The following is a 24,810-nucleotide window of genomic DNA, read 5'->3' on the forward strand; positions in this document are numbered from 1 at the left end:
CCAAGGACGACGCCGTGGCCGCTCACACGCGCGCTCTCGTGGGGCGACGATCTCGCGAGAACACTGCCCCGAACGCTAGTAGTCCGCAGCGTGTACCGACGTTGCTCCCCGCCTAAATCCCGCGTGCCCGAAGCTCCTTTGGGGTTACCCAGACCCCTCACCTCGCGGTGTCGCAGTTGCTGTCCCCCGCTAACCTTTTGCTTCGTGTTAACAGACCTAACAGAACTAAGCCATTAATTATACACGGTTTTGTATCACGCACTTCCAGATGTTTTGAAAGACAAACGTGCAATACTTTTCTGAATTTAAAACTATATGCACGCACGCACACACACTCATATTTACTAAAGCTGGGTTTCTAAATAAACAAAACATCAAAAAACTAGCCAGATCTGTGAAATACATTCCAAGAAAAGGAAAAGTGAGATTTTTGATCTCTGAAAAGAGCTTGCTGTGATTTTTTTTTCCATACTTACTGCCCAAATGCACTGTGTAATCAGGGTGTGTCTACTTTTTCCTCCAATCTGGTTCTTCGGTAGCCCTTGGCTAAAATTCAGGTGTTAGCATTCTCTTGTTCAACAACTTCTCGGTACAGTGAATGCTCATTCTTTCATGTAGTCAACGAGTTGGGAAGAGATTCTTACCCATAGTTTCAGTAGGTAGTTTTCAGTTTTCCAGTAGAAAAACTTTCTAAATTTCAAGCCTAGGCTGCGTCTATTTTCTCCTATCCCCCAGTGCTTTGGCCACTCCCACTTTTGGTCTTTCCTGAATAAACATTGCCTTATTCCCTGGGACTACACAATGCCTCCTCCCTCTCAGCCTCACCTCCAGTCTCTACCGATATGCACGATCTTTTAATTCTTTTGAAATCCCAAAGAATGAATTAATCCATCATACTAAGTAACAGAGAGGCAGACACACAGACAGAAAGCTCACTTAGAGAATCACATCTTAAACTGACATTTGAGATGAGATTTTGCAGAGGCATAGGACTTCAACAGGGCCATCTAGGCCTGAAAAAGAATAAGATGAGCAATACTAAGGCAACAAAAATCTACACCCAGCTTGTATCCCAACAGTACCGCCAGTACTAGACTAAGTTTTTAGGCAGTAGTTGGGCCAAAAGCTGGTTTCATCTTGTTTCATAGTATTAGAAGAACAATTAAATACTTAGATTTGTCAATTAGTGGTATGTTGAATGAATTCCTGGTTTATTGTTTCTCTTCTTCAATATTTCCTGTTTAAATCTTTAATAGAGCAGACTTTATATTACTTGTGTATAGAGTTCTCACTGTAACAGTTTTATGTCCCATCCAGAACTCATATATCACAGTGCCTAATATGATATCTGCAAGATGATCAAGTTTCAGGAAACATTTATGGAATTCAACAGAATCTGACTTGTGCTTAGAAAACCTGGATTGTGCTTAACTATACGGTCAAAGACCCAGGCACCTGCTTAAGACAAAGAGGAAAATGCAATAAATATCCTGAGCTAGGTAATTTTGTGGACATATAGTCAAACAGGGATATCAAAGTTACATATAATTTATCTAAGTATTAAACTATCGTTAGCAGATATTAAAGAAGCAAATTTTGAAGTGACATTTGTGGCCAAGAAATTTTACAATTTTAATAGAAATCCAGAAGAAATCAAGGCCAAACCTGAATGAAAAGCATATATGTAAAAATCTATACAAAAGTAAAAGAAGTTCACTGATCAAAGTCTTTTAGAAAAACTTTTTCTTTTTTATTTAATGTTTTGAGAGCGAGTGAATGAGTGGGGGAGTGGCAGAGAAAGAGGGAGAGAGAGAAAATCCCAAAAAGGCTCCGTGCTGTCAGAGCACAGCTCACTGAGGGTCTCCATTTCACCACCATCATGACCTGAGCCAAAATCAAGAGTCAGTTGCTTAACTGACTGAGCCACCCAGGCACCTCTTTTAGAAAAACTTTACAAGTATTTAAAAATTCAAGGAATTATCTAATTCTGGGGAAAGATTTTAGTTACATAGTTAAAATATTACCAAGATTTCAGTGATATGAATTACAACAGCAAAAATCGAGACAATATGAGAAAGGCACAAACATTTTAGTCTTACATGAATTCACTTAGAGATTTAAACTGAAATGAAGAATCTTCATTTGGGATTGTTTATACTGTTTTTTTTTTAAAAGAACATAGATGTTACGGGCACCTGGGTGTCTCAGTCTGTTAAGCGTAAAACTTTGGCTCAGGTCATGATCTCATGATTCATGGGTTCGAGCTCCACATCACAGCTCAGCGCTGACACTGCAGAGGCTGTTTGGGATTCCCTCTCTTTCTCTCTCCCCCACAAAATAAATTTTTAAAAAGTAAAAATAAATGAACACATTGTTGAAGATTTTGTTTAATTCATTAATGAGGAAAGTGGTAAGGTATTATAGCCAGTTCAAAGGAGAATCCAAAGATCAGGAATATTGAAATAAATATGCCATTGGAGGCAAAATAGAGAGGAATGTCTGCGGAACCTCTCTCTGCTACGGAGAATTTACCTTTACATCTATGGACAAGAATTATTTTACATTGCTATCAGTTATCTACAGCTTTTAGTTATAAAATAGTTCTATAGAATCCTATAGGTGGGAAGGGTAAATTCTCTTCTAGAGTCTAGACTCCAGACAATGCGTAGTTTTCCACTGAAGTACAAATTTTCCCCTATATGTCTATATGCTACTGTTCTTTTAAATTTCAAAACCTTTTAATGTTTATTTATTTTTGAGATAGGAGAGAGAGAGAGAGGCAGAGAGAGAGCGAGCGAGCAAGCACAAGGGGCTGAAGGGCAGATAGAGAAGGAGACACAGAATCTGAAGCAAGGCTCCAGGATCTGAGCTGTCAGCACAGAGCCCGATGTGGGGCTTGAATTCACGAAGGTGAAATCATGACTTCAGCTGAAGTCAGACTTTCAACCAACTTAGCCACCCAGACGCCCCATATCCTACGCCCCATATCTGACCCCTGAGTATTTGTCCGCCCATGTCCTATGTGCAATTTTTAACATATACCAGATTGCTAACAATGTACCATCTTCAGAGAAGTGAAATATCGGTCTTCTTCAAAACTAATGTTTTCCTTTAATAACAAAAAAGCCACTGCGCACAATTTGCCAGAAATCTGAAAATTAGTGAGATAATATCTGTAAAAGTCTGACTAGTAGTTTTATCTAAAACTAATATGATGTTTTAATTAATAAGCTTATAATTAGCTGGATAATTAGAAAGTTACTGGGTGACACAAAACAGAATTTCAAGTATTTTATTTATTGTAAATGTTATATTTGTATATGTATATATACACAAATCAAATTTTTTTGAAAAACTAATGAAATTCAGTTAATAAACCTATTATTAAACTTTATTATGAAAGATTATGAAAAATTTTTAAGTGTTCAAAATTTTACCATTCATATCATTTTTTCCAAAGTAAAAATTCATTTTTGTACATAGCTGGAATAATAACTACTACACACCACACTTGCTTTTTTGCATTTATCTAAAGGAAACCTTTTCTAACTTCCTCTCTCCAGCCTGATTTCTTTGAAAACATTAGTATCAACGGAGACATGATCCAGCACACCTTAGTAAATGTAAACATTCTAAATTATATTAATAGCAAGCTTTGAAGTTTCAGATTTTAAACTTAAAGTGCTCATAAAATTCTCAAGTGGTTTTATGATATCTCGATTTGATTGAAGATATTATAAGAGCTCCTGCTTTATTACAGCCATGTATCAACAGCATATCTGATTAGTTCTATTAAATACTCCGTACCTTAAAGTTTCATTTATTTAAAATAATGCTATTGTAAAAGAATACCATGCTTTAACATGATTCATAATAGAAATTCTATTATTAAATTAATTTTTCTAATATTCATTATCCATAGATAGATCCATAGACTCTATTATCCTTAGAATCCATAGAATCATTTATCCATAGAATTATCATAAAAATGGAAGACAATAACTGTGTGTGAATACACACATTCACACTTTTAGTTTGCTTTGTACTTCCAAAATAAGATTATGGTCTCTTAATTGTGGGTTTTGCCCATTCTTCTGAAGACAGAATGTTCCTTTGTGTAGTGAATGTGATAGACAAGATTCTAGCATATGACGATTATTACTCCATGCAAGATGAAAAATATTAGATATTATTGACAGCTAATTAGTTTTCACAGGTATTAGATTATCACGTGTTCAACCAGAAACTACACTAATGACAACTAAGGTCAAAATTCAGAATTACACTTAAGTGCTTAATGACAAAACTTAAACCAATAGAGTTAATTTAAGAATCATTACAATAACATGTTTAAAATAACATAATCCATGTTCGGTGCATTAACGTCACAGAACGACTGAATAAGACTTATTCAGTGATGGAGGTGGAAATGTTATTCTAAGTTCCCTGGCTTTCCTGTGTTTTGTATATTTCTCAATTCCCACTACTCGATTTCTGTTTTTCTATGTTAGTATAGTTTGTTTTGTGGTATTTTGTTGTCATTCATAGTTGCAGCAGGAAGAAAGGCTTTTCAAGAAAATATCAGGAAAAAAAAAGGATTATCTTAGTTCCCTGAAGATATCTGCAAAAGTAAAAGTAAAAAAAAAAAAATCAAGTGAGGGAACTATATAAAGGAGGTGCGGGTGCAGGACGAGCAGGAACTAAATTTCCCTGAGATGATACTTTCGGTTGTGGTGGAGGTGGCCTGTAAGGGGAAAAAAGACAGTTAATCATGTGTTTCAACTACATGAAATAATACTACTTCATTACAAGCCCAACGTAACATCATCTGTAACACTGCTGACAATTCTTAAGAGTACATTATAGTCCGAGATCATTATTCATCTGAGATGCAATGGCTAAAGGATACAATCAGAGTCTAAAATGGAGTAACTACCACAAAGTAATGCTATGCTATAATCAAAAACATTGTATGAAGGTTCTAGGTTATATATTTTTAAAAATAATAGCACATGAAATAGAAAAGACAAATTGTAGAAGACATGTGAGGTCACTAGCTCCCTGTTTACATAAATAGAGCTCAAATTACAACTCCCTCAAAACATAACATCCACTCTAAGAATTAAACCTGCTATGACTTCTATACCTGTCCTTAACCTCTCTATCCTTCCTTTACCCTCTTCCTCTAATTCTAGCCTTCCTCTACTCCAATAACACACTAGAACATTACCTGATGGATATCTGTCTCACAATTTATATACTCCTCTCTTGATGTGCAGCTGGATTTCAATGCACTCTTATTACATAATAAAGATCATACATAAGGACACTCCCCAGTGTTGCAATTCAGTAATCTGAAGGACTTTTGGGGGTGAGAGGAATAAGATGCATTTTATATACTGCAAAATACCATAATAAATGTTCCTCCTTGCTGATTTTAAGCCCATTTTTTGAGAACTGAAAGATTTCAGTTCTTGTGTTTATCAGGTCTACAATTTCCATATAATTCTTTTATTAAAGTTTGTATTTCCTTGCTGAAATTCTCAAACTTGATTATCCATTCTGTGACATAATTATGACACTTTTTTTAAAGTCTATGTCTGGTAGTGCCACTCACTGGATTACCCTCTGTTTCTATGATCTATGGCTTCTCTTGTTTTAGTCACATTGTCTTTTCTTGTAGGTCTCCTTTTGTGACGAAGGGTCAAACATAAAAAAATTATAGAAATAAAGCTGAGGATCTAGTTTACCCTTACTGCTGGGTCCCAACCCAAAACCTGGAATGTCTGCCAAGGTACTCTGGCAGGGCTCCAGTTTTAGTCCCCTCAGCCCCGTGAATTTGTTGAAAGCTCTCCTCAGCTTCCTAGCCTCTCCATTCTCATTTTCAGAATAGGTAAAAATGTCCAGGACAGTAAAGTGATCCCCAAGAGCTGAAATTATCTCCAAACTGCTTTCCTCTCCTGGGACCCATACTTCCTCCCCATTTCCTTGCTTGTTCTCTCATGCCTTCAAACACATAGTTTCTTACACATTGTCTAGCTTTTCTAGCTGTTTCTAATAGGAAGGCTGGTAAGCCACTGCCGGGTACTTTAAAGGCCCTTGCTTCTGAAACTTACATACAACAAAGGCTGCAGCACCATTTGCTTGTCCTGTTCAGGCTTCTTAAAAATTTCATTTTGACACTGCACTAATATGACAAAACTTATATAAAAAGTTCATAAAAGCTTTTCTAAAAATTGGATTCACTCTAAACTATTGATATTAAATACCTTGTGCAAAATTAAATACAAGGGAAAATATTAGACATTAATCCTGGGTTTTTATTCTGCTTAAGTAATCTAAGTAAATTCACTTCAGACCTTGATGGGAACTGCTGAGGCTGCTTGGCTGCATAAGTTGGTACTGGAAATCTGTTTGCATACATAGGCTAAAAAGGAAAAAACAGTTATTACCACAATGCACTCATAAATTCATTTTCTATACAGTATATTTGCCATGTGAAAGTAATCAATATATTTCAAATTAATGAATAGATTGGGGCACCTAGGTGGCTCAGTCAGGTAAGCATCCAACTCTTGATTTTGGCTCAGCCATGATCTCATGGTTTGTGAGCTAGAGCCCCACACTGGGCTCTGTGCTGACAGCATGGAGTCCACTTAGATTCTCTCTCTCCCTCTCTCTTTGCTCCTCCCATGCACACTCTCACTCTCCCTAAAAATGAATTTGAAATAAATAAATGAATTTAATGTCTACATGACTTATGATGCTGATATTTAAAATATCTTGATTATTCAACATTATTTTGCCACTGAATGTGGAATACTTAATTCTTTTAAGGTATTTGTTTAATTCGCTAATACTGAACTATTGTAATCTTGCTTGTAATCAAATACATTAGTTAAAAAGTAACATATTTCCTATTTCAATATATTTAAATAAAAATTTCCAAAAATGTATTACCAAATATATAGTACCTAACTGGTATGGTAAATACTCCTAATTTACAACCCTTAATTTTGGAATCCATGATATCCTTCCATGACAAGATAGTTGAAATGAAATTTTACAATAGAGTGAAAGTATAAAACAAATAAGAAAGTAAACAGGTAAGTAAAAGTAAAAGAAATTAGGGGACATGAGTCATGGAGGAGATGCAGCCCCCAACTGCAGCAAGCCGCACCTGGAGAAGCTGACCCTGGGGATCATCTGCATTCTAGGGCTACCTCAAAAAACCAGCCAAAGTACACATCCTGGTGAGTCTCAAATACCACTACGAGTAGGGAAATAAAATAACCAAAGTCTCAACAAGAGAGACCAAGAGACCAATCAAAGAACAGTTCCTGAACAGACAGGCCCTGGACAGTCAAAGAGCTTTCTTTAATACAGCAGTACTCGCAGGTCCAGAGTGCACAAGCTTTCAAAACTAACAGGAGACAGAAAGCTAGCCAAAATGACAAACGGAAACTCTCCTCTAAAGAAATTCCAGGAAGAAATGACAGCCAAAGAACTGCTCAAAACAGATAGAAGCAACATAACTGAACAAGAATTTAGAATGATAGTCATAAAACTAATCACTGGGCTTGAAAAAGGCAAGGAGGACATCAGAGAAACTATTGCTACAAAGACTATGTAGCTTACAAATAGTTGTGATAAATTTAAAAATGCTGTTAATAAGATGCATAATAAAATGGAGGCGTCCAATGCATGGACTGAAAAGGCAGAGAGGAGAATAGGTGAATTAGAAGACACAATTATAGAAAACGAGGAAGCCCAAAAAAAGAGAGATAAACTGATCTAGGAACACGAAAGGAGAGTGAGAGACAAAGAGATACAATCAAACAGAACAATATCCGTATCATAGGAATTCCAGAAGAGAAAGAGAGAGGGAAAGGTGCTGAAAGAGTCTTTGAACAAATTATAGCTAAGAATATCCCCAATCTGGGGAAGGAAACAGACACTGAAATCCAAGAGGCACAGAGAACTCCCCTCAGACATAACTTGAATCGATCTTCTGCCCGACATATCATAGTGAAACTGGCAAAATATAAGGACAAAGAGAAAATTCTGAAAGCAGCTAGGGATAAAAGGGCCCTAACATACAAAGGCAAACCTATCAGAGTGGTGACAGACCTATCTATTGAAACCTAGAAGGCCAGAAAGGAATGGCAGGAAATCTTCAATGTGATGAACAGAAAACACATGCGGCCAAGAATCTTCTATCCAGCAAGGCTTCATTCAGAATGGAAGGAGAGATAAAAGTCTTTCCAAATAAACAAAAATTGAAAGAATTTGTCACCACTAAACCAGCCTTAGAAGAAATCCAGAGGGGGACTCTATAAGGGAAATGCTGCAAGGAGCACAAGGTACCAGAACACCACCACCACAAGCATGAATCCTACGAAGAACACAATGACTCTACACCCATATTTTTCCATAATAACACTACATGTAAATGGACTAAATGCTCCAATCAAAAGGCATAGGGGAGCAGAATGGATAATAAAACAAAATCCATCTATTTGCTGTCTACAAGAAACTCATTTTAGACCTGAGGACACCTTCAGGTTGAAAGTAAGAGGTTGGAGAAATATATATCATGCTACTGGAAGTCAAAAGAAAGCTGGAGTAGCTATACTTATATCAGACAAACAGGACATTAAAGTAAAGGCAGTAACAAGGGATGAAGAAGGGCATTATATACTAATTACAGGGTCTATCCATCAGGAAGAGCTAACAATTATAAACATCTACGCACCGGATAGGGGAGCACTCAATACTAAAACAATCACAACCAGAAACAATCTTATGGATAAGAATGTGCTAATAGCAGGAGACTTTAATACTCCACTTATAGCAATGGATAGATCAACTAGACAAAAAATCACTAAAGAAACAATGGACTTGAATGATCCACTGGACCAGATAGATTTGACAGATGTATTTAGAACTCTACATCCTGAGGCTATGGAATTCATTTTCTTCTGAAGTGCGCATGGCACATTCTCCAAGATAGATCACATACTGGGACATAAAGCAGCCCTCAATAAATATAAAAGAATTGAGATCATACCATGCACTTTCAGATCACAATGCTATGAAACGTGAAATCAACCACAGGAAGAAGTCCAGAAAACCTCCAAAAACATAAAGGTTAAAGAACACCCTACTAAAGAACGAATGGGTCAATCAGGCAATTGGAAAAGATATTCAAACATATATGGAAACAAATGAAAATGAAAACACAACAATTCAAACTCTATGGGATGCGACAAAGGCAGTCCTAAGAGGAAAGTACATTGCACCCTGTGTCTCTTTCAAGAAATTAGAAAAAGAGCAAGTACAAACTCTAACAGCACACCTAAAGGAACTAGAAGGAGAGCAACAAGAGTACCCCAGACCCAGTGGGAGAAGAGAAATAATAAAAATCAGGGCAGAAATAAACAATATAGAAACCAAGGAAACAGTTCAACAGATCAATGAAACCAAGAGTTGGTTTTTTGAAAAAATAAACAAAATCGACAAACCTCTAGCCAGGCTTCTCAAAAGGAAAAGACAGAGCACCCATATAGACAAAATCATGAATGAAAATGGACTTATACAACCAACCCCTCAGAAATACAAGCAATTATCAGGGAATACTATGAAAAATTATATGCCAACAAACTGAACAACTTAGAAGAAATGGACAAACTCCTTTTAAACACACACTCACTACCAAAATTCACATGGGAAGACACAGAAAATCTGAACAGACCCATAACAAGTGAAGAAATTGAATCAGTCATCAAAAATCTCCCAACAAATAAGAGCCCTGCGCCAGGTGGCTTCCCTGAGGAAGTCTACCAGACATTTAAAACAGAATTAATACACATTCTTCACAAGCTATTCCAAAAATAGATATTGAAGGAAAACTTCCAGACTCATTCTACGAAGCCAGCATCACTTTCATTCACAAGCCAGACAGAGACCCAGCAAAAAAGGAGAACTACAAGCCAATATCCTTGATGAACACGGCTGCAAAAATCCTCAACAAGATACTTGCAAATCAAATCCAACAGCACATAAAAAGAATTATCCACCATGATCAAGTGGGATCCATTCCTGGGTTACAGGGGTGGTTCAATATTCGCAAATCAATGTGATACATCACATTAACAAAAGAAAAGGTAAAACCCATATGATCCTGTTGACAGATGCAGAAAAAGCATTTGACAAAATACATCATTCCTTCTTTTTTTTTATTTTTTATTTATTTATTTATTTATTTATTTATTTTTTTACAAATACTTTATTGTCAAATTAGTTTCCACATAACACTCCAGTGCTCATCCCCAAAGTGCCCTCCTCCATGCCCATCCCCCCTCCCCCCCACGTCCATCAGTCCTCAGTTTTTGTCAGCATTCAAGAGTCTCTCATGGTTTGCCTCTCTCCCTTTCCCCCACCATTTCCGCCCTTCTTCTCCCCCTTGTTCCTCCGTCAAGTTCCTCCTAATCCTCCTATACGTGCAAACATATGATATTTGTCCTTCTCTGCCTGACTTATTTCGCTCAGCATAACACCCTCAAGGTCCATCCATGTTGCTACACATGGCCAGATTTCATTGTTTCTCATTGCCATGTAGTATTCCATGGTATAGATAAACCACATCTTCTTGATCCATTCATCTGTTGATGGACACTTAGGCTCTTTCCATGTTTTAGCTATTGTGGAGAGTGCTGCTATGAACATTGGGGTACATGTGCTCCTATGCATCAGCATTTCTGTATCCCTTGGGTAAATTCCTAGCAGTGCTATTGCTGGGTCATAGGGGAGTTCTATTGTTAGTTTCCTGAGGAACCTCCACACTGTTTTCCAGAGGGGCTGTACCAGTTTACATTCCCACCAACAGTGTAGGAGGGTGCCCGTTTCTCCACATCCTCGCCAGCATCTAGAGTTCTCTGATTTGCTCATTTTAGCCACTCTGACTGGTGTGAGGTGGTATCTCAGTGTGGTTTTGATTTGTATTTCCCTGATGAGGAGGGATGCTGAGCATCGTTTCATGTGTCTGTTGGCCATCTGGATGTCCTCTTTGGAGAAGTGTCTGTTCATATCTTCTGCCCATTTCTTCACTGGGTTGTTTGTTTTTCGGGCGTGTAGTTTGGTGAGTTCCTTATAGATTCTGGATATTAACCCTTTATCTGATATGTCATTTGCAACTATCTTTTCCCATTCTGTTGGTTGCCTATTAATTTTCTGGGTTGTTTCCTTGGCTGTGCAGAAGCTTACATCATCCCTTCTTAATAAAGACCCTCAAGAAAGTCAGGATAGAAGGAACCTACTTAAACATCATCAAAGCCATCTATGAGAAGCCTTCAACTAACATCATCCTCAACGGGGAAAAACTGAGAGCTTTCCCCCTGAGATCAGGAACACGACAGGAATGTCCACTCTCACCACTGTTGTTTAACATAGTGCTGGAAGTCCTAGCATCAGCCATCAGACAACAAAAGGAAATCAAAGGCATCAGAATTGGCAAGGAGGAAGTCAAACTTTCACTCTTCGCAAATGACATGATACTCTACATCAAAAACCCGAAAGACTCCACCAGAAGCCTACTNAACCCAACAGACTCCACCAGAAGCCTACTAGAACTGATCCATGAATTCAGCAACGTTTCAGGGTACAAAATCAACGTACAGAAATCAGTTGCATTTTTATACACCACTGGTGAAGCAACAGAAAGAGAAATCAAGAAACTGATCCCATTCACAATTGCACAAAAAACCGTAAATAGCTAGGAATAAGCCTAACCAAAAATATAAGAGATCTGTATGATGAAAACTATAGAAAACTTATGAAAGAAACTGAATAAGACACAAAGAAATGGAAAAACATTCCATGCTCATTCCAGCCCCTCTGGAAAACAGTGTGGAGGTTCCTCAAAAAATTAACGATAGAACTCCCCTATGACCCAGCAATAGCACTGTTAGGGATTTTTACCCAAGGGATACAGGAGTGCTGATGCATAGGGGCACGTGTACCCCAATATTCATAGCAGCACTCTCAACAATAGCCAAATCATGGAATAAGCCTAAGTGTCCTTCAACGGACAAATGGATCAAGAAGACATGGTTTACCTATATAATTGAATACTACATGGCAATGAGAAAGAATGAAATCTGGCCATGTGTAGCAACATGGATGGAACTTGAGGATGTTATGCTGAGTGAAATAAGTCAGGCAGAGGTGGACAGATACCATATGATTAGGTGGATTAGGAGGAACTTAATGGAGAACCACTGGGGAAAAGAAGGGGAAAAACAGTTGGGGAGAGGGAGGGAGGCAAACCATGAGAGACTCTTGAATGCTGAGAACAAACTGAGGGCTGATAGGGATGGAAGAGAGGGAAAGGGGGGTGATGGGCATAGAGGAGGGCACTTGTTTGGATGAGCACTAGGTGTTATATGGAAACCAACTTGACAATAAACTATTTAAGAAAAAAAAGTAAAAGAAAGTAAAAGTAAGAATATTTTTCATATATCACATTACATTAGTAAAATTTAGGGAAGATCAGATGGAATTATGAATCGCCGATGATATGATCCTAACCAAGTTGTTGTCTATTATCTGTTATTATTTCCTAAAGCTCTATGAGTGGCAAAATACACACAGTGTTGGAGAAGACCTTGAACATTCTCTGGGTCCTGCTGTGGAATACATGGTCTATTTTGACCACATAAAATAATATGCCTATATTGTGAAAATGGAGAAGGGATGCAAGAAAACGTTTCCATCCCTTTCCACTACCCCATAGAAGTGTCACTTTAAAGACAGTTAAACTCCACTTCTTGGAATTTATTTGACATATACTTTACATGTATGCACAGATCCATATAGAAAGATGCTTGATGCTGCATTTTTTTTTATGGTAACAAGATTAGAAACAATCAGTTTTTAAATTCGTGATGAATCCATAAGATGGAATAGTATAGGGATACAGTTATTAGAAAATAATGGGATACAGGCTTATTACTCACCAACAGTAGTCTAAAATATTCTAAGTAGAGAACACCTAAAATGCTAGTTAAAATATTAATGGGTATTTTCTAACGCTTGAATGAGTTTCTAGGGAGTAACAAATATTTTAAAGACGAAAAACAGTGAAAGTATGAAAGAGTCCAGAGTATGTAGCAGCATTGGTCCTATGAATATCTTCCATCCTTGGTGGGCTACATTATATGTTTTGAAGTAATACATAGATCTAGAAGACAAATCCTGGAGCCTGAGTTGCATGGAATGCTGAATATAAGACCTAGTCCCCCAAAAGGCAATGTCCTCACTGGATTAACTCAATGAAGAAACACCTGTCCCAAAGAACAGTGGGAAAACTGCCTAAATACACCCTTATGATGGTAGAAGGGGAATAAGAGAAAATCATATCTGTGGGTGATTTCTAACTATACACCCATCCTCATAGGGACTTGGGGGCCAGAGTTCATAACACTTGTGTGACCCAAAAAACACCAACAAAAATTTTAATTGAGAGGCACTGAAGTTGACTATGCCCCCAGGCATGTGCCCAAGGAAAATATACACACTCTCTGTAGGAACTCTATAATTCAGGACTGAAATAATTCTCCCATGTAAAACTCCAAAGAATACGTGCACTATATGCTAACTAACTTGGATGTAAATTTTTTAAAAATTATTTATATAAAACTAAATTCCAAAGAATATGAGTTTACAATCAGTATCACAAAGCACACTAACAAGCCAGTGTAACCATCAGTAACCATCAGTAGAAATAACAAACCCAGACTGCACACATTAAAATGATCAGATAAAGCACAAAAAATAGGTATTTTCATATATTTAAAGAGATGAAGGCTTTCCAAAATACAATGAAGCTACAAGAAACTATCACAAATAACTGGCATATTTGAATCTAATTTACGTAGCAATGTGCCTAAAGACAAGCAGAAGACAAAAGACATGGGGTAAAGGGAAACTAAATTACCCCAAAATACAAAACAAAACAAAACAAAGCAGAAGAGGATTTCTGGTATGGGAAGAAAACAAAATAAAACAGGAAAACCTGAGATCATAAAGTAATATTGTAGAAAAATTACATTAATAATTGCAATCAACACAATGTCTCGAGGTAAAAGACAAATATTTTGGCGATGCTTGGGTGGGTTACTTGGTTAAGAAGGCCGACTTCAGCTCAGGTCATGATCTCTCAATTCGTGGGTTCCAGCCCCGCACTGGGCTCTGCTCTGTGCTGACAGCTCAGAGCCCAGAGCCTGCTTCAGGTCCTACGTTACCCTCTCTCTCTGCTCCTCTCCTGCTCACTATCTCTCTCTCAAAACTAAATAAACATTGAAAAATTTTTAACACAAATTTTTTTTAATTTTTAAAGTAAGATATTGTGTTTACAAGAGACATTAGGACAAAGAAAAAATTACATGTAAAAGACATAAAGTAAATACTAAACAAAAAGAAAAGGCTGATATTCCTGTATTCATATTTTTAAAACGGATTTGAGATGAGAAATGGTCTTTCCCAGTCTCATATATAAGAACTCTAACTACCAACAGCTGAAAACCTTTAAAAATAGGTATCAGGAACTGCTTTAAGGACTTCTCACCATCAACATGAAAGATGTCACTGGAAGAATATGGAGAAGTATTTAAATATGTCAATGGGGGCACCTGGGTCGCTCAGTCATTAAGCGTCCGACTTCAGCTCAGGTCATGATCTCATGGTTCATGGGTTTGAGCCCCACATCGGACTCTGTGCTGACAGCTCAGAGCCTGGAATCTGTTTCAGATTCTGTATCCTCCTCTCTCTCTGCCCTTTCCCAGCTCTCTGTCTCTCTGTCTCTCTCTCAAAAATAAACATTAAACAAAAATTTTTTTTTTTAAATTTTTTTTTTTTAATGTTTTTTATTTATTTCTAGGAGAGAGAGAGACAGCGTGAGCAGGGGAGTGTCAGAGAGAGANTAAACAAAAATTTTTAATATGCCAAAGACACTGAAAGCTTTCCCACAAAGATCAGGAATACAAGGATGCTTGCTTTTACCACTGTGATGTGACATAGTACTGGAAGACCTAGCCAAAACAACTAGATAAGAAAAGGAAATAAAAGATATCCAAGTCAGAAAGAAGTAAAACCACCTGCATTCACAGGTAACATGATCCTATATAAACAGAAAATACCAAAGGGTCCACAAGAAAGCTACTAGAGCTAATAAATTAATTCAGCAGAGATACAGGATGTAACATGAACATGCAAAATCAGCAATGAAAAATCTAAAAAGGAAATTAAGAAAGCAGTTCCATTTATAATAGCATCCAAAAGAATAAACCACCTAGTAATAAACTTAACCAAGAAGGTTGAAGACTTGTATACTGAAAATTACGAAACATTGCTGAAAGAAGTTAAAGTAGACCTAAATAAATGGAAAGACAACTGGTGTTCATGGGTTCAAAGACTCAACACTGACAAGATATGTCAATACAGGGGCGCCTGGGTGGCTCAGTCGGTTAAGCGTCAGACTTTGCTCAGGTCATGATCTTGTGGTCCATGAGTTTGAGTCCCGCATCAGGCTCTGTGCTGACAGCTCAGAGCCTGGAGCCTGTGCCAGATTCTGTGTCGCCCTCTCTCTCTGCCCCTCCCCTGCTCATGCGCTGTCTGTCTCAAAAATAAATAAACACTAAGAAAAAAAGGATACATCAATATAACCCAAAGTGATCTACAGATTCAACCCAACCTCTATCAAAATTCCAACAGCCTTTTCTGCAGAAATGGAAAAGTAGATTCTCAAATCATATGGAATCTAAGGGGACTTATATAACAAGAAATCTTGAAAGAGAAGAAAAAAGTTGCTGGACTCACAATTTGCAATTGTAAAACTCATGACAACTCCACAATAATTAAATCATGTAGAACTGCCATAAGGATGGAAATACAGTCCAAATAGAACTGAGAGTATAGAAAGAAACCTATACATCTATGGCCAAATGATTTTCCACAAGGTACTAAGTCCACTCAATGAATTTTCTCGTGCTGAGACAATTAGGTCTATTCCAGTAGTTGGGCACTAGGTCTTTGGCCACACGGCCTAGGGAAGTCAGGCACTGAAAACAGAAAGAGAGCAGAAATAGGAAAATACAGTGACAGAACAGATCCTATGTCATTTCCCAATCTTGATTTCAGGACAAGGCATTCCTAATATCTACGTATCTTCTCCCGACTTCTCTGAGCCAGGGACCCTACCCAGAGACCACACTCTTAGATCCTTAAGAAATCATTAATGCCTATTTCTGTATCCATGGAAAAATAATTTTTTTTTCATTTTTAGCAATGTGATACCATAATAAATTTTGTTTGTTCATTTGAAACTTACAGCTTCTCTGGGAGGAGTCACTGAAGGAACAGGTCGAGGAGCACTTGCTGGCTGTCTAGAAGCTTTCGCTTGATTTTTGCTGTCTGATCTGAAAGAGACAATCACTTTTCAGGCAAGGTAAGATTAGAACATTTCAACATAATATGTAGAATGACGTATTTTCTCAAATATAGAATAATGATGTCTGTAGTGGTGGTGATGATTATGATGATAGCTAAACCTTTTATGGCATTTTTAACTGCTTTCACTTGTTTTCAATCCTTACAGTACTACAAAGTTTTATTAACCCCATTTTACAATTAAATAAACTAAAATTCTACAAAACTATAAAACTCGGCCAACTTGGCCAGTGTTTCCAAACTTTTCTCCTCAAGTGATCCTAAAATCCAAAATCAAATGCAGGAGCACCTGGGTGGCTCAGTCAGTTAAGCTTCTGACTTCAGCTCAGGTCATGATCTCACGGTTCGTCGGTTCGAGCCCCACGTCGGGCTCTGTGTGGACAGCTAAGCTCAGAGCCTGGAGCCTGTTTCAGATTCTGTATCTCCCTCTCTCTCTAACCCTCCCCTGCTCACATTATCTCTAACTCTCTCCAAAAATAAATAAAACATTAAAAAAATTTTTAAAAAAGCAAGTTCATAGTCTTGGGCTGAATACACAAAATGCTAAGTAGTCACTCTAAAAATGAGGAAATCCAAGAGGAGCAAACAAGCTGGTTGTAAAGATACCAACTAAATTTTAGACATGCTGAGGTAAGAGCAAGTCAGTTCACGAGAGATATATAGGAGAAAGCTATAGTTATGTAACTAAAATTTCAGAGATACAGATTGGAGAATTATCCACGGATTGGTCAGTTTGTTGATAGGAAGTAGGAGAAAGAATAGAAAGACAAATCTGTTTTAGAATATGTTAAAAATTAAAACTCACATCAAGGTACTCTATCAAAATATTATATAAGAAATCATTATCATAATAAGCTATTTTTATTATAATAAAAACTTATTTTTAAATAATTACACTGTGCCAGCAATTTATTACGGATTTTGTTAATAATTTCCCATTTAATCCTCACATCAACCCTAAGAGACAGGTAATATTATCCCTATTTCAGAGGAAATAAACCAAAGTTCAGAGAGTTTTATTTATTATTCCAGTTCATAATTCTAGCATATGACAAGCTTAAATTTGAATTTAGATCTGATGACAAGGCCATCCTAATATGTTATATTCTAAAGCCAACATGTTAGAAGTCATGGTTGAGAGATAGTCGTGTAAGGATCCAACACATAGACCAGAAATGTCCGGTATCTAAATTATGACAGCCCTTCCTTTTATCAAAACTAATTTCTTAAAAACTTATAATTCACAAAATAGGGGTGCCTGAGTGGCTCAGTCAGTTAAGCATCTAACTTTGGCCCAGGTCATGATCTCACCATTTGTGAGTTCAAGCCCCACATCCAGCTCTGTGCTGACAGCTCAGAGCCTGGAGCCTCCTTCGGATTCTAGGTCTTCCTCTCTTTCTGCCCCTCTGCCACTCATTCTCTGTTTCTCTCTCAAAAATAAATAAACATTTAAAAAAATGTATAATTCATAAGATATATTTTCAATATTTAACTATTTAAGTATTCTTCCTTTATGAGAACTGATACTTGAAATATACATGGAAAAAAAGTTTTTGACATTTACATTTTTTATCTTTAGCCCATATTTTAATCTCTAATTAAGAAGCCCAAATCAGAAGCTGTAGCCCAAAATTATACTTACTTGACTACCAGATATCAATGTTAAGCAAAATGAAGCTTAACAGCCATTTTCAATAGCATACAGGCTGGTCATTATAATTCTTTCCCTCACCATTATAAGAGCTGGCTGAGTCACCACTATCTTTTAACTTCTGTTAATTATGTCAACAGAATAGATATAACTCTTAGAACTCAATTTTTTTAAATTTTTTTTTTCATTTGTTTTGAGAGAGACAGAGAGACAGCGTGAGCAGGGGAGGGTCAGAGAAAGAGGGAGACACAGAATCTGAAGACAGGCTCCAGGTTATGAGCTGTCAGCACAGAGGCTGAAGCGGGGCTTGAACCCACAAACCGTGAGATCATGACCTGAGCCGAAGTCGGATGCTCAACTGACTGAGCCACCCAGGCGCCCCTTAGAACTCAATTTTTAAGCCAACCTCTATGAAATGACTGTCATCATTAATAATTACTTTAAATTCCTTATTATGAATTTCAAAGAAAAAAATTTACTCATATGTTTGTGATCTCTTCTTTCTGAAGTAGCTTTTCCACAGTTGATCTCTCTTGATGAAGACAAAGGCACCAAATACAATAAGGGGAACAATTACAAAGAAGAATACCAGAAGTCCATCTCTCAATGCAGTACTCTTTTCTAGAGAAAAGAATTTTATATTAATGATCATTAAAGTAGAAGTTAACACATATTAACTGAAACATCCTAGGTGATTATAAATGTTTTACATTAATTTTCACTTTGTTCAAAAGTCAAATGGAAAGAAATTGAATACATTGAGAAGTCCTGCTTATACCTCTTCCCTATCTGCTTCATCTTTACCTTTCCATTAGATAACCACTTTCATTAGTTTTTTTGCAGTATTCCTTCATGCAAATATAAGCAAAAATAAAGTATGCTTTTACTGCCAACCCTTTCTTACGCAAAAGGTACCATATCATAAGCACTATGGAGCACATAATTTTTTTCGCTTATATGTATATCTTCCCAAACCATACAGAGAGAACCACCTCATTTTCTATACAGCTATACAAAACTTCATTACATGGATGTCCTATAGTTTATTTAACCAGTACTCTGATACTTTTATTATTCCTGTCTTTTGCTATTCTAAAAAAATGCTATAATAAATAAGCTTGTACATATATCATATCATATTGGTACAGGCATATGTACAGAATAATTTTGCAGAAGTAGAATTGCTGTATCAGAGAGTAAGGCATTCACCATTTTTTAAGGCCTTGTTAAACTGTTCACCACAGTGGTGGTTATAATTAAGTGTGCCGGCCAGCAATATATAAGAATTCCTCACTGTACCACCCATAGAGTCAAACTTTAGCCATTTTTGCCAGCTGGATAGGTGAAAACTTATATCTTAAATAATTTTAATTTGCGCTTCTTTTTTATAGTATGAGGAAAGCAAGTGTTCACATGTAAGTAAATACTGCATTGCTTTTTCTATTCAGTCTATTTTTCTACTGGACTATTGGCTTTTTTCCCCTCAGTTTCTAAAGGCTCTTTATATATTAGGAAACTAGCTTTGTCTGTGATATGAGTTGGAAATATTTTCCCTATTTTATCATTTGTCTTAGGGTAAAATGCTTTTCTCTATGCGTCCACTTATTATTTTTAGCTGGTTGATTTTATTAATCTTATTTTTTATGGCTTCTAGGTTTTAGGTCATAAATTTTAAAAATTCATTATTCACATTAATTTGATATATTCCATATTCTTTAGGAAAAGAAAAAATATAGTACATTTAAACAGCAGTGGTAAACTATAAAGTTACCCACATAATATTAAGTTTGTAAAAGTACCAAAAATTTCTGTAAAAGCTTGTATGAAATTACATGAAATGGAATTCAACCCAATTAAAAATAATATGAAAAATTAAAGTGAGTTTGATGTCTCCTATATATATATATAAAACACCTAGGTCAAGTTATAGCACACCCAATCAATGGAATGATACAGAGCCATTAAAGCCCATAGTTCCAACTTCTACTTTCTAGCCAAGATGGAAAAACAGGGACCAGATTTATCCTGTGAGCTAAAACAACCAGAAAACCAGGCAAAATACATTAAGAAACAGTTTTCAAGACACTGGGCGTTAGATAACAAAGAAAAGTGATCCCAGAGACACAGAAAACAAATAAGGTGAGCTTTATACTTGTCCCACTTTGCTGCCCAGGGAAAGTTAACAGATCATAATGACAGGTGAGGGAACCCAAGCAAAGCTCAGTGGTCTCCTTGAATTGAAGAGATGGAGCTGGTTGTCTGAGAAGGCCACGGCAGCTAGAGTTCATGGAGCAAAGTACTGGAAGGGAAAGCTACACAGACAGAACTTGAAAGATCTGCAGAGAGCTCCTCTCAAATATTTAGTTGAGTGCTGATCAATATATGCATGTAAAGAAAATACCTGAAGCCAGAGAAAGAATCCTCTAAAAGTATTAGTGGGAACAAACCGCACAGGTCAATAGGATGAGGAAGAGTGCCTCTTCCTACCATTCACAATAGAAAATGTCATCATAAATGTGGCCCTGAGCAGAATAAACAGAAGGTTTTTTGCCTCAGTAATGTGACAAAATCAGCTGTTCAAGTCCTGCTTAATAAAGCTTAAAAGCAAGACCCAAAAGGATCAAACTATGTCCAAGTAACAAGCACACAAGAACAAAGCTCATCAATAGAAATCCCAAAATACCTAGTATCCAACAAGGCAAAATTCACAGTAAAAAAATAAATAAATAAAATTAAAAACTAAAAAAAAATTACAGAGCATGAAAAGAAGAAACATAGGGAGGGGGGCAAGATGGCGGAGAAGTAAGGAGCTCCATACTTGCACTCGCGCCCATACATCACACAGAAAAGATCTGAAGCCATTGGAAACCTTACAAAACCTGAGAGATTGGGAGAAAAAGGACGCAGAATCCACTGAGAGCGCCTTCTAACNCAATCAAAAGACATAGGGTAGCAGAATGGATTAAAAAACAAAATCCATCTATATGCTGTCTACAAGAAACTCATTTTAGACTTGAAGATACCTTCAGATAAAAGTAAGGGGATTGAGAAATATATATCATGCTACAGGAAAACAAAAGAAAGCAGGAGTAGCTATACTTATATCAGACAAACTGGACATTAAATTNGACTCAAAATGAGGAGAAAAGTCAAGAAATGATACAGATAATAGAATTAGTAGACAAGACACTATAAGTTCTTCTAGCTGTATTATAACCCCATATGTTCAAGAAGCTAAAGCTTGAGCATGCTACATAAAGATACAAACGTGGGGCATCTGGGTGGCTCAGTTGGTTGAGTGTCTGACTTCGGCTCAAGTCATGATCTCATGGTTCGTGGGTTCGAGCCCCGCATTGGGCTCTGTGCTGACAGCTAGCTCAGAGCCTGGAGCCTGTTTCAAATCCTGTATCTCCCTCTCTCTCCGACACTCCCCTGTTCATGCTGTCTCTCTCTCTCTCTCTCAGAAATAAATAAAACATTAAAAATTTTAAAAATAAAATATGAACGTAATGAAAAAAGAGAACTTATGGAAATAAAAACTACAATGTCCATGATAAAAACACACTGGATGGAATTAATGACGGATCAAACATCAGAGAATAAGAGTAAATTTGAAGAATAACAGTGGAAGTCATTTGAAAGTAAATGCAGAGAATAAAGAATTAAAAAACCATCAAGGCAAATCAGCGAAATGTTAAAGAACTCCGAGTAACCAAATATACATGCAACTGGAGTCTTGAAGGACAGAACTGAGAAAGACAGAAAAAAATATCTGAAGAAATAATGACCACAATCTTTCCAAATTTGAAGGAAACTGTGAAAGCACAAATCCAAAAATTCCAACAAATCCCAAACACACCAAAGCACATTATAATCAAATACTAAAAACCAGAGATAAAGAGAAAATCTTACAGGCAACCAGAGAGTGAAAAAGACACCTAAAAAACAAAAGACCAAAAAAAGAAGATGATGGCCAATTTCTCAGGAAAAGCAATGCCAGAAGACAATGAAGAAACATCTTTGAAGAAGAAAAAGAGGGAGGGTAAAACTGCCACCCTTTAACAATATAAAGTTAATAAATGTAAGTTAATAATAACTTTACCCAGTTAACTTATCATTCAAGAAGGAAAACAAAACAAAAACCTTTTAAGATATACAAAAGTTAAAGTATTTGTCACCGGCAGACCTGCGTTAACAAGAAATGTAAAAAGAAGTCCTTTGAGCAAAAATTGAATGATACCAGATGGAAATATAATTTTCAAAAATGAAGGCCACCAGAAGTGGTAATTATGGAGGTAAATATAAAGATCTTTTCTATCATTTAAACCTCTTTAAAAGATAACTGTTTAGGGGCACCTGCTGGCTCAGTCAGTTAAATGTCCAACTTTGGCTCAGGTCATAATCTCGCAGTTCGTGAGTTCAAGCCCCTCATCGGGCTCTGTGCTGACAGCTTGGAGCCCGGAGCCTGCTTCAGATTCTGTGTCTCCCTCTCTCTTTAACCCTTCCCTACGTGCACTCTGTCTCTGTCTCTCTCAATAACAAATAATAAACATTAAAAATTCTTAAAAATATGTAGCAAACTGTTTAAAGCAGAAATAATAACAATGTATGGTAGGGTTTACAACATATGTAAAATATGATGACAATAGCACAAAAGCCAGGAGGAGACAAAGGGAAGCAGCAGAGTAAAGTATCACATGAATGGAGCCTGTGATAGAAAACTAACCATATAGTAGATTTAAACCCAAATATCAATAATAAAATTAAATGTAAGTAGTCAAAACCACTCCGTTAAAATATAAAGAGCAAACTATATCCTGTCTACTAGAAACCCACTGTAAATACAAAGATACAAGTAGATTGAAAGCAGAAGAATGAGAAAGTATTTCCCAAGTTGGCTAATCAAAGAAATCCAGAGTAGCTATATTAACTTCTAATTGCAGAGCACTGAATATTACCAGGTATAAGGAGAGCTACCTACTTCATAATGATAAAGGGGTCAGTTTATCAACAGAACAGAACAGAGCTTCACATTACATGGAACAAAAACTGACAGAACTGCAATGACAAATAGGCAGATTAACAGTTATAATCATACCAGAGACTTCAATATTTAACTGACAGAACAGATATATAGAAATCCGTAAGGAGATATAAAATTTAAATATCTGTCAACTAACATGAACTAATTATTTATAAAACACTCTAACCAATGATAGCAGAATACACATTCTTTTCATGTGTACACAGAATTAATTATTAAGATGAACCACAACCTGGACCATAAAACAAGTTTGGAAAATATACAAGTATTTAAGTCGTATAAGGTATGTTCTCTGACTAACAGTGTAATAAATGGAAAATCAGTAACACTAAAATATCGAAAAATCCCTCAGAAACTTCAAATCAAAGAAAAGCATTTTTTAATAACTCATGAGTTAAAGAAAAAGTAAAAATGTATTAGAAGTTAGGTTAAGCTGAATTAAAACGAAGACACAACATATCCAAATTAGTGAGATAAAAAAAAAAAAAAGGCAGTTCTTAGAGGAAAACTGATAGCACTACAACACCTATATTAGAAAAGAAAAAAGGTTTTGGGGTGCCTGAGTGGCTCAGTTGGTTAAGTATCCAACTTTGGCTTATCAGGACCTCAGGGATTGTGACTTTGAGCCCCACATCAGGCTCCCTCAGCTGTCAGAGCAGAGCCCTCTTCAGATCCTCTGTCTCCCTCTCTCTGCCCCTCCCCCACTCTCTCACAGGAGTTCTCTATGTCTCTCTCAAAAATAAATAAACATTTTACACATATAGGTGGATTAGGAGGAACTTAATGGAGGACCATAGGGGAGAAGAAGGGGAAAAACAGTTGGAGAGAGGGAGGAGGGCAAACCATGAGAGACTCTTGAATGCTGAGAACTGATGGCTGATGGGGGTAGGAGAGTGGGGAAGGGGAGGGTGATGGGCTCAGAGGAGGGCACTTGTTGGGATGAGCACTGGGTGTTACATGGAAACACATCTGCTAGAAGGGCTAAAATTAAAAAGACTGATCACACCAAATATTGGAGAGGATGCGGAGTAATTAGAGCCCTCCCATGCAGTAGGGACAATATTAAGTGTTACAACCACTTAAAATGCTAAACGTAAGCATACTCTATGAGCCAACCATTCTACTTCATATTTACCCAAGAGAAAGAAAGCATATATTCTCACTAGGAAGATACTGGTAAACAAGGAGCTCATTCATAGTCTATCAGGGGAAAAAAATTAGTGAGTAAGTAATTACTATAGAATGTGATAAGTGCTTACACCAAAAGGAAAAAGGGCATATTGATTCAGGTTTAGGCAGTCGGGAAACTTTCTAGAGAAAATAAGGTATAAACTGAAATCTGAGTAACAATTAGCCAAGTTTCCACAATGTGACTATAATACTGTATGAAGACCAGAGGTAAAAGAGTAGCCTGTTAGAGGGAACAAAAGAACTTACACTGTCCTTTTTTTTTTTTTTTTCCTTTTAGAGAGACAGAGCATGCAAGCAGGGGAGAGGAACAGAAGAAAAGAGAAAGAGAATCTTTTTCTAAATATTAACTTATTCTGAGAGGGTGGGGAGGGCTGGAGAGAGAGAGAGAGAGAGAGAGAGAGAGAGAGAGAGAGAGAGT

General features: G+C 36.8%; 1 protein-coding gene across 2 annotated transcripts in view; it reads right to left on the reverse strand.

Annotated features, from left to right (window-relative positions):
• Positions 1 to 3,384: 3,384 nt before the first annotated feature.
• The window catches only part of ADAM9 (ADAM metallopeptidase domain 9), a 142,085-nt gene continuing 120,659 nt past the window's right edge, over positions 3,385 to 24,810 (reverse strand). For both annotated transcript variants that reach the window (XM_077769472.1, XM_077769471.1), the window contains exons 19-22: positions 18,637 to 18,778; positions 16,388 to 16,475; positions 6,360 to 6,427; positions 3,385 to 4,744 (exon numbers count right to left, since the gene is read on the reverse strand). In XM_077769472.1, the coding sequence (XP_077625598.1) occupies positions 4,651 to 4,744; positions 6,360 to 6,427; positions 16,388 to 16,475; positions 18,637 to 18,778 (392 nt within the window). In that variant the 3' untranslated portion in view covers positions 3,385 to 4,650. The remainder of the gene's footprint in view (positions 4,745 to 6,359; positions 6,428 to 16,387; positions 16,476 to 18,636; positions 18,779 to 24,810) is intronic.

This window comes from Crocuta crocuta, unplaced genomic scaffold (assembly GCF_008692635.1).
Source record: "Crocuta crocuta isolate KB4526 unplaced genomic scaffold, BGI_CrCroc_1.0 scaffold698, whole genome shotgun sequence".
NCBI lineage: Eukaryota > Metazoa > Chordata > Mammalia > Carnivora > Hyaenidae > Crocuta > Crocuta crocuta.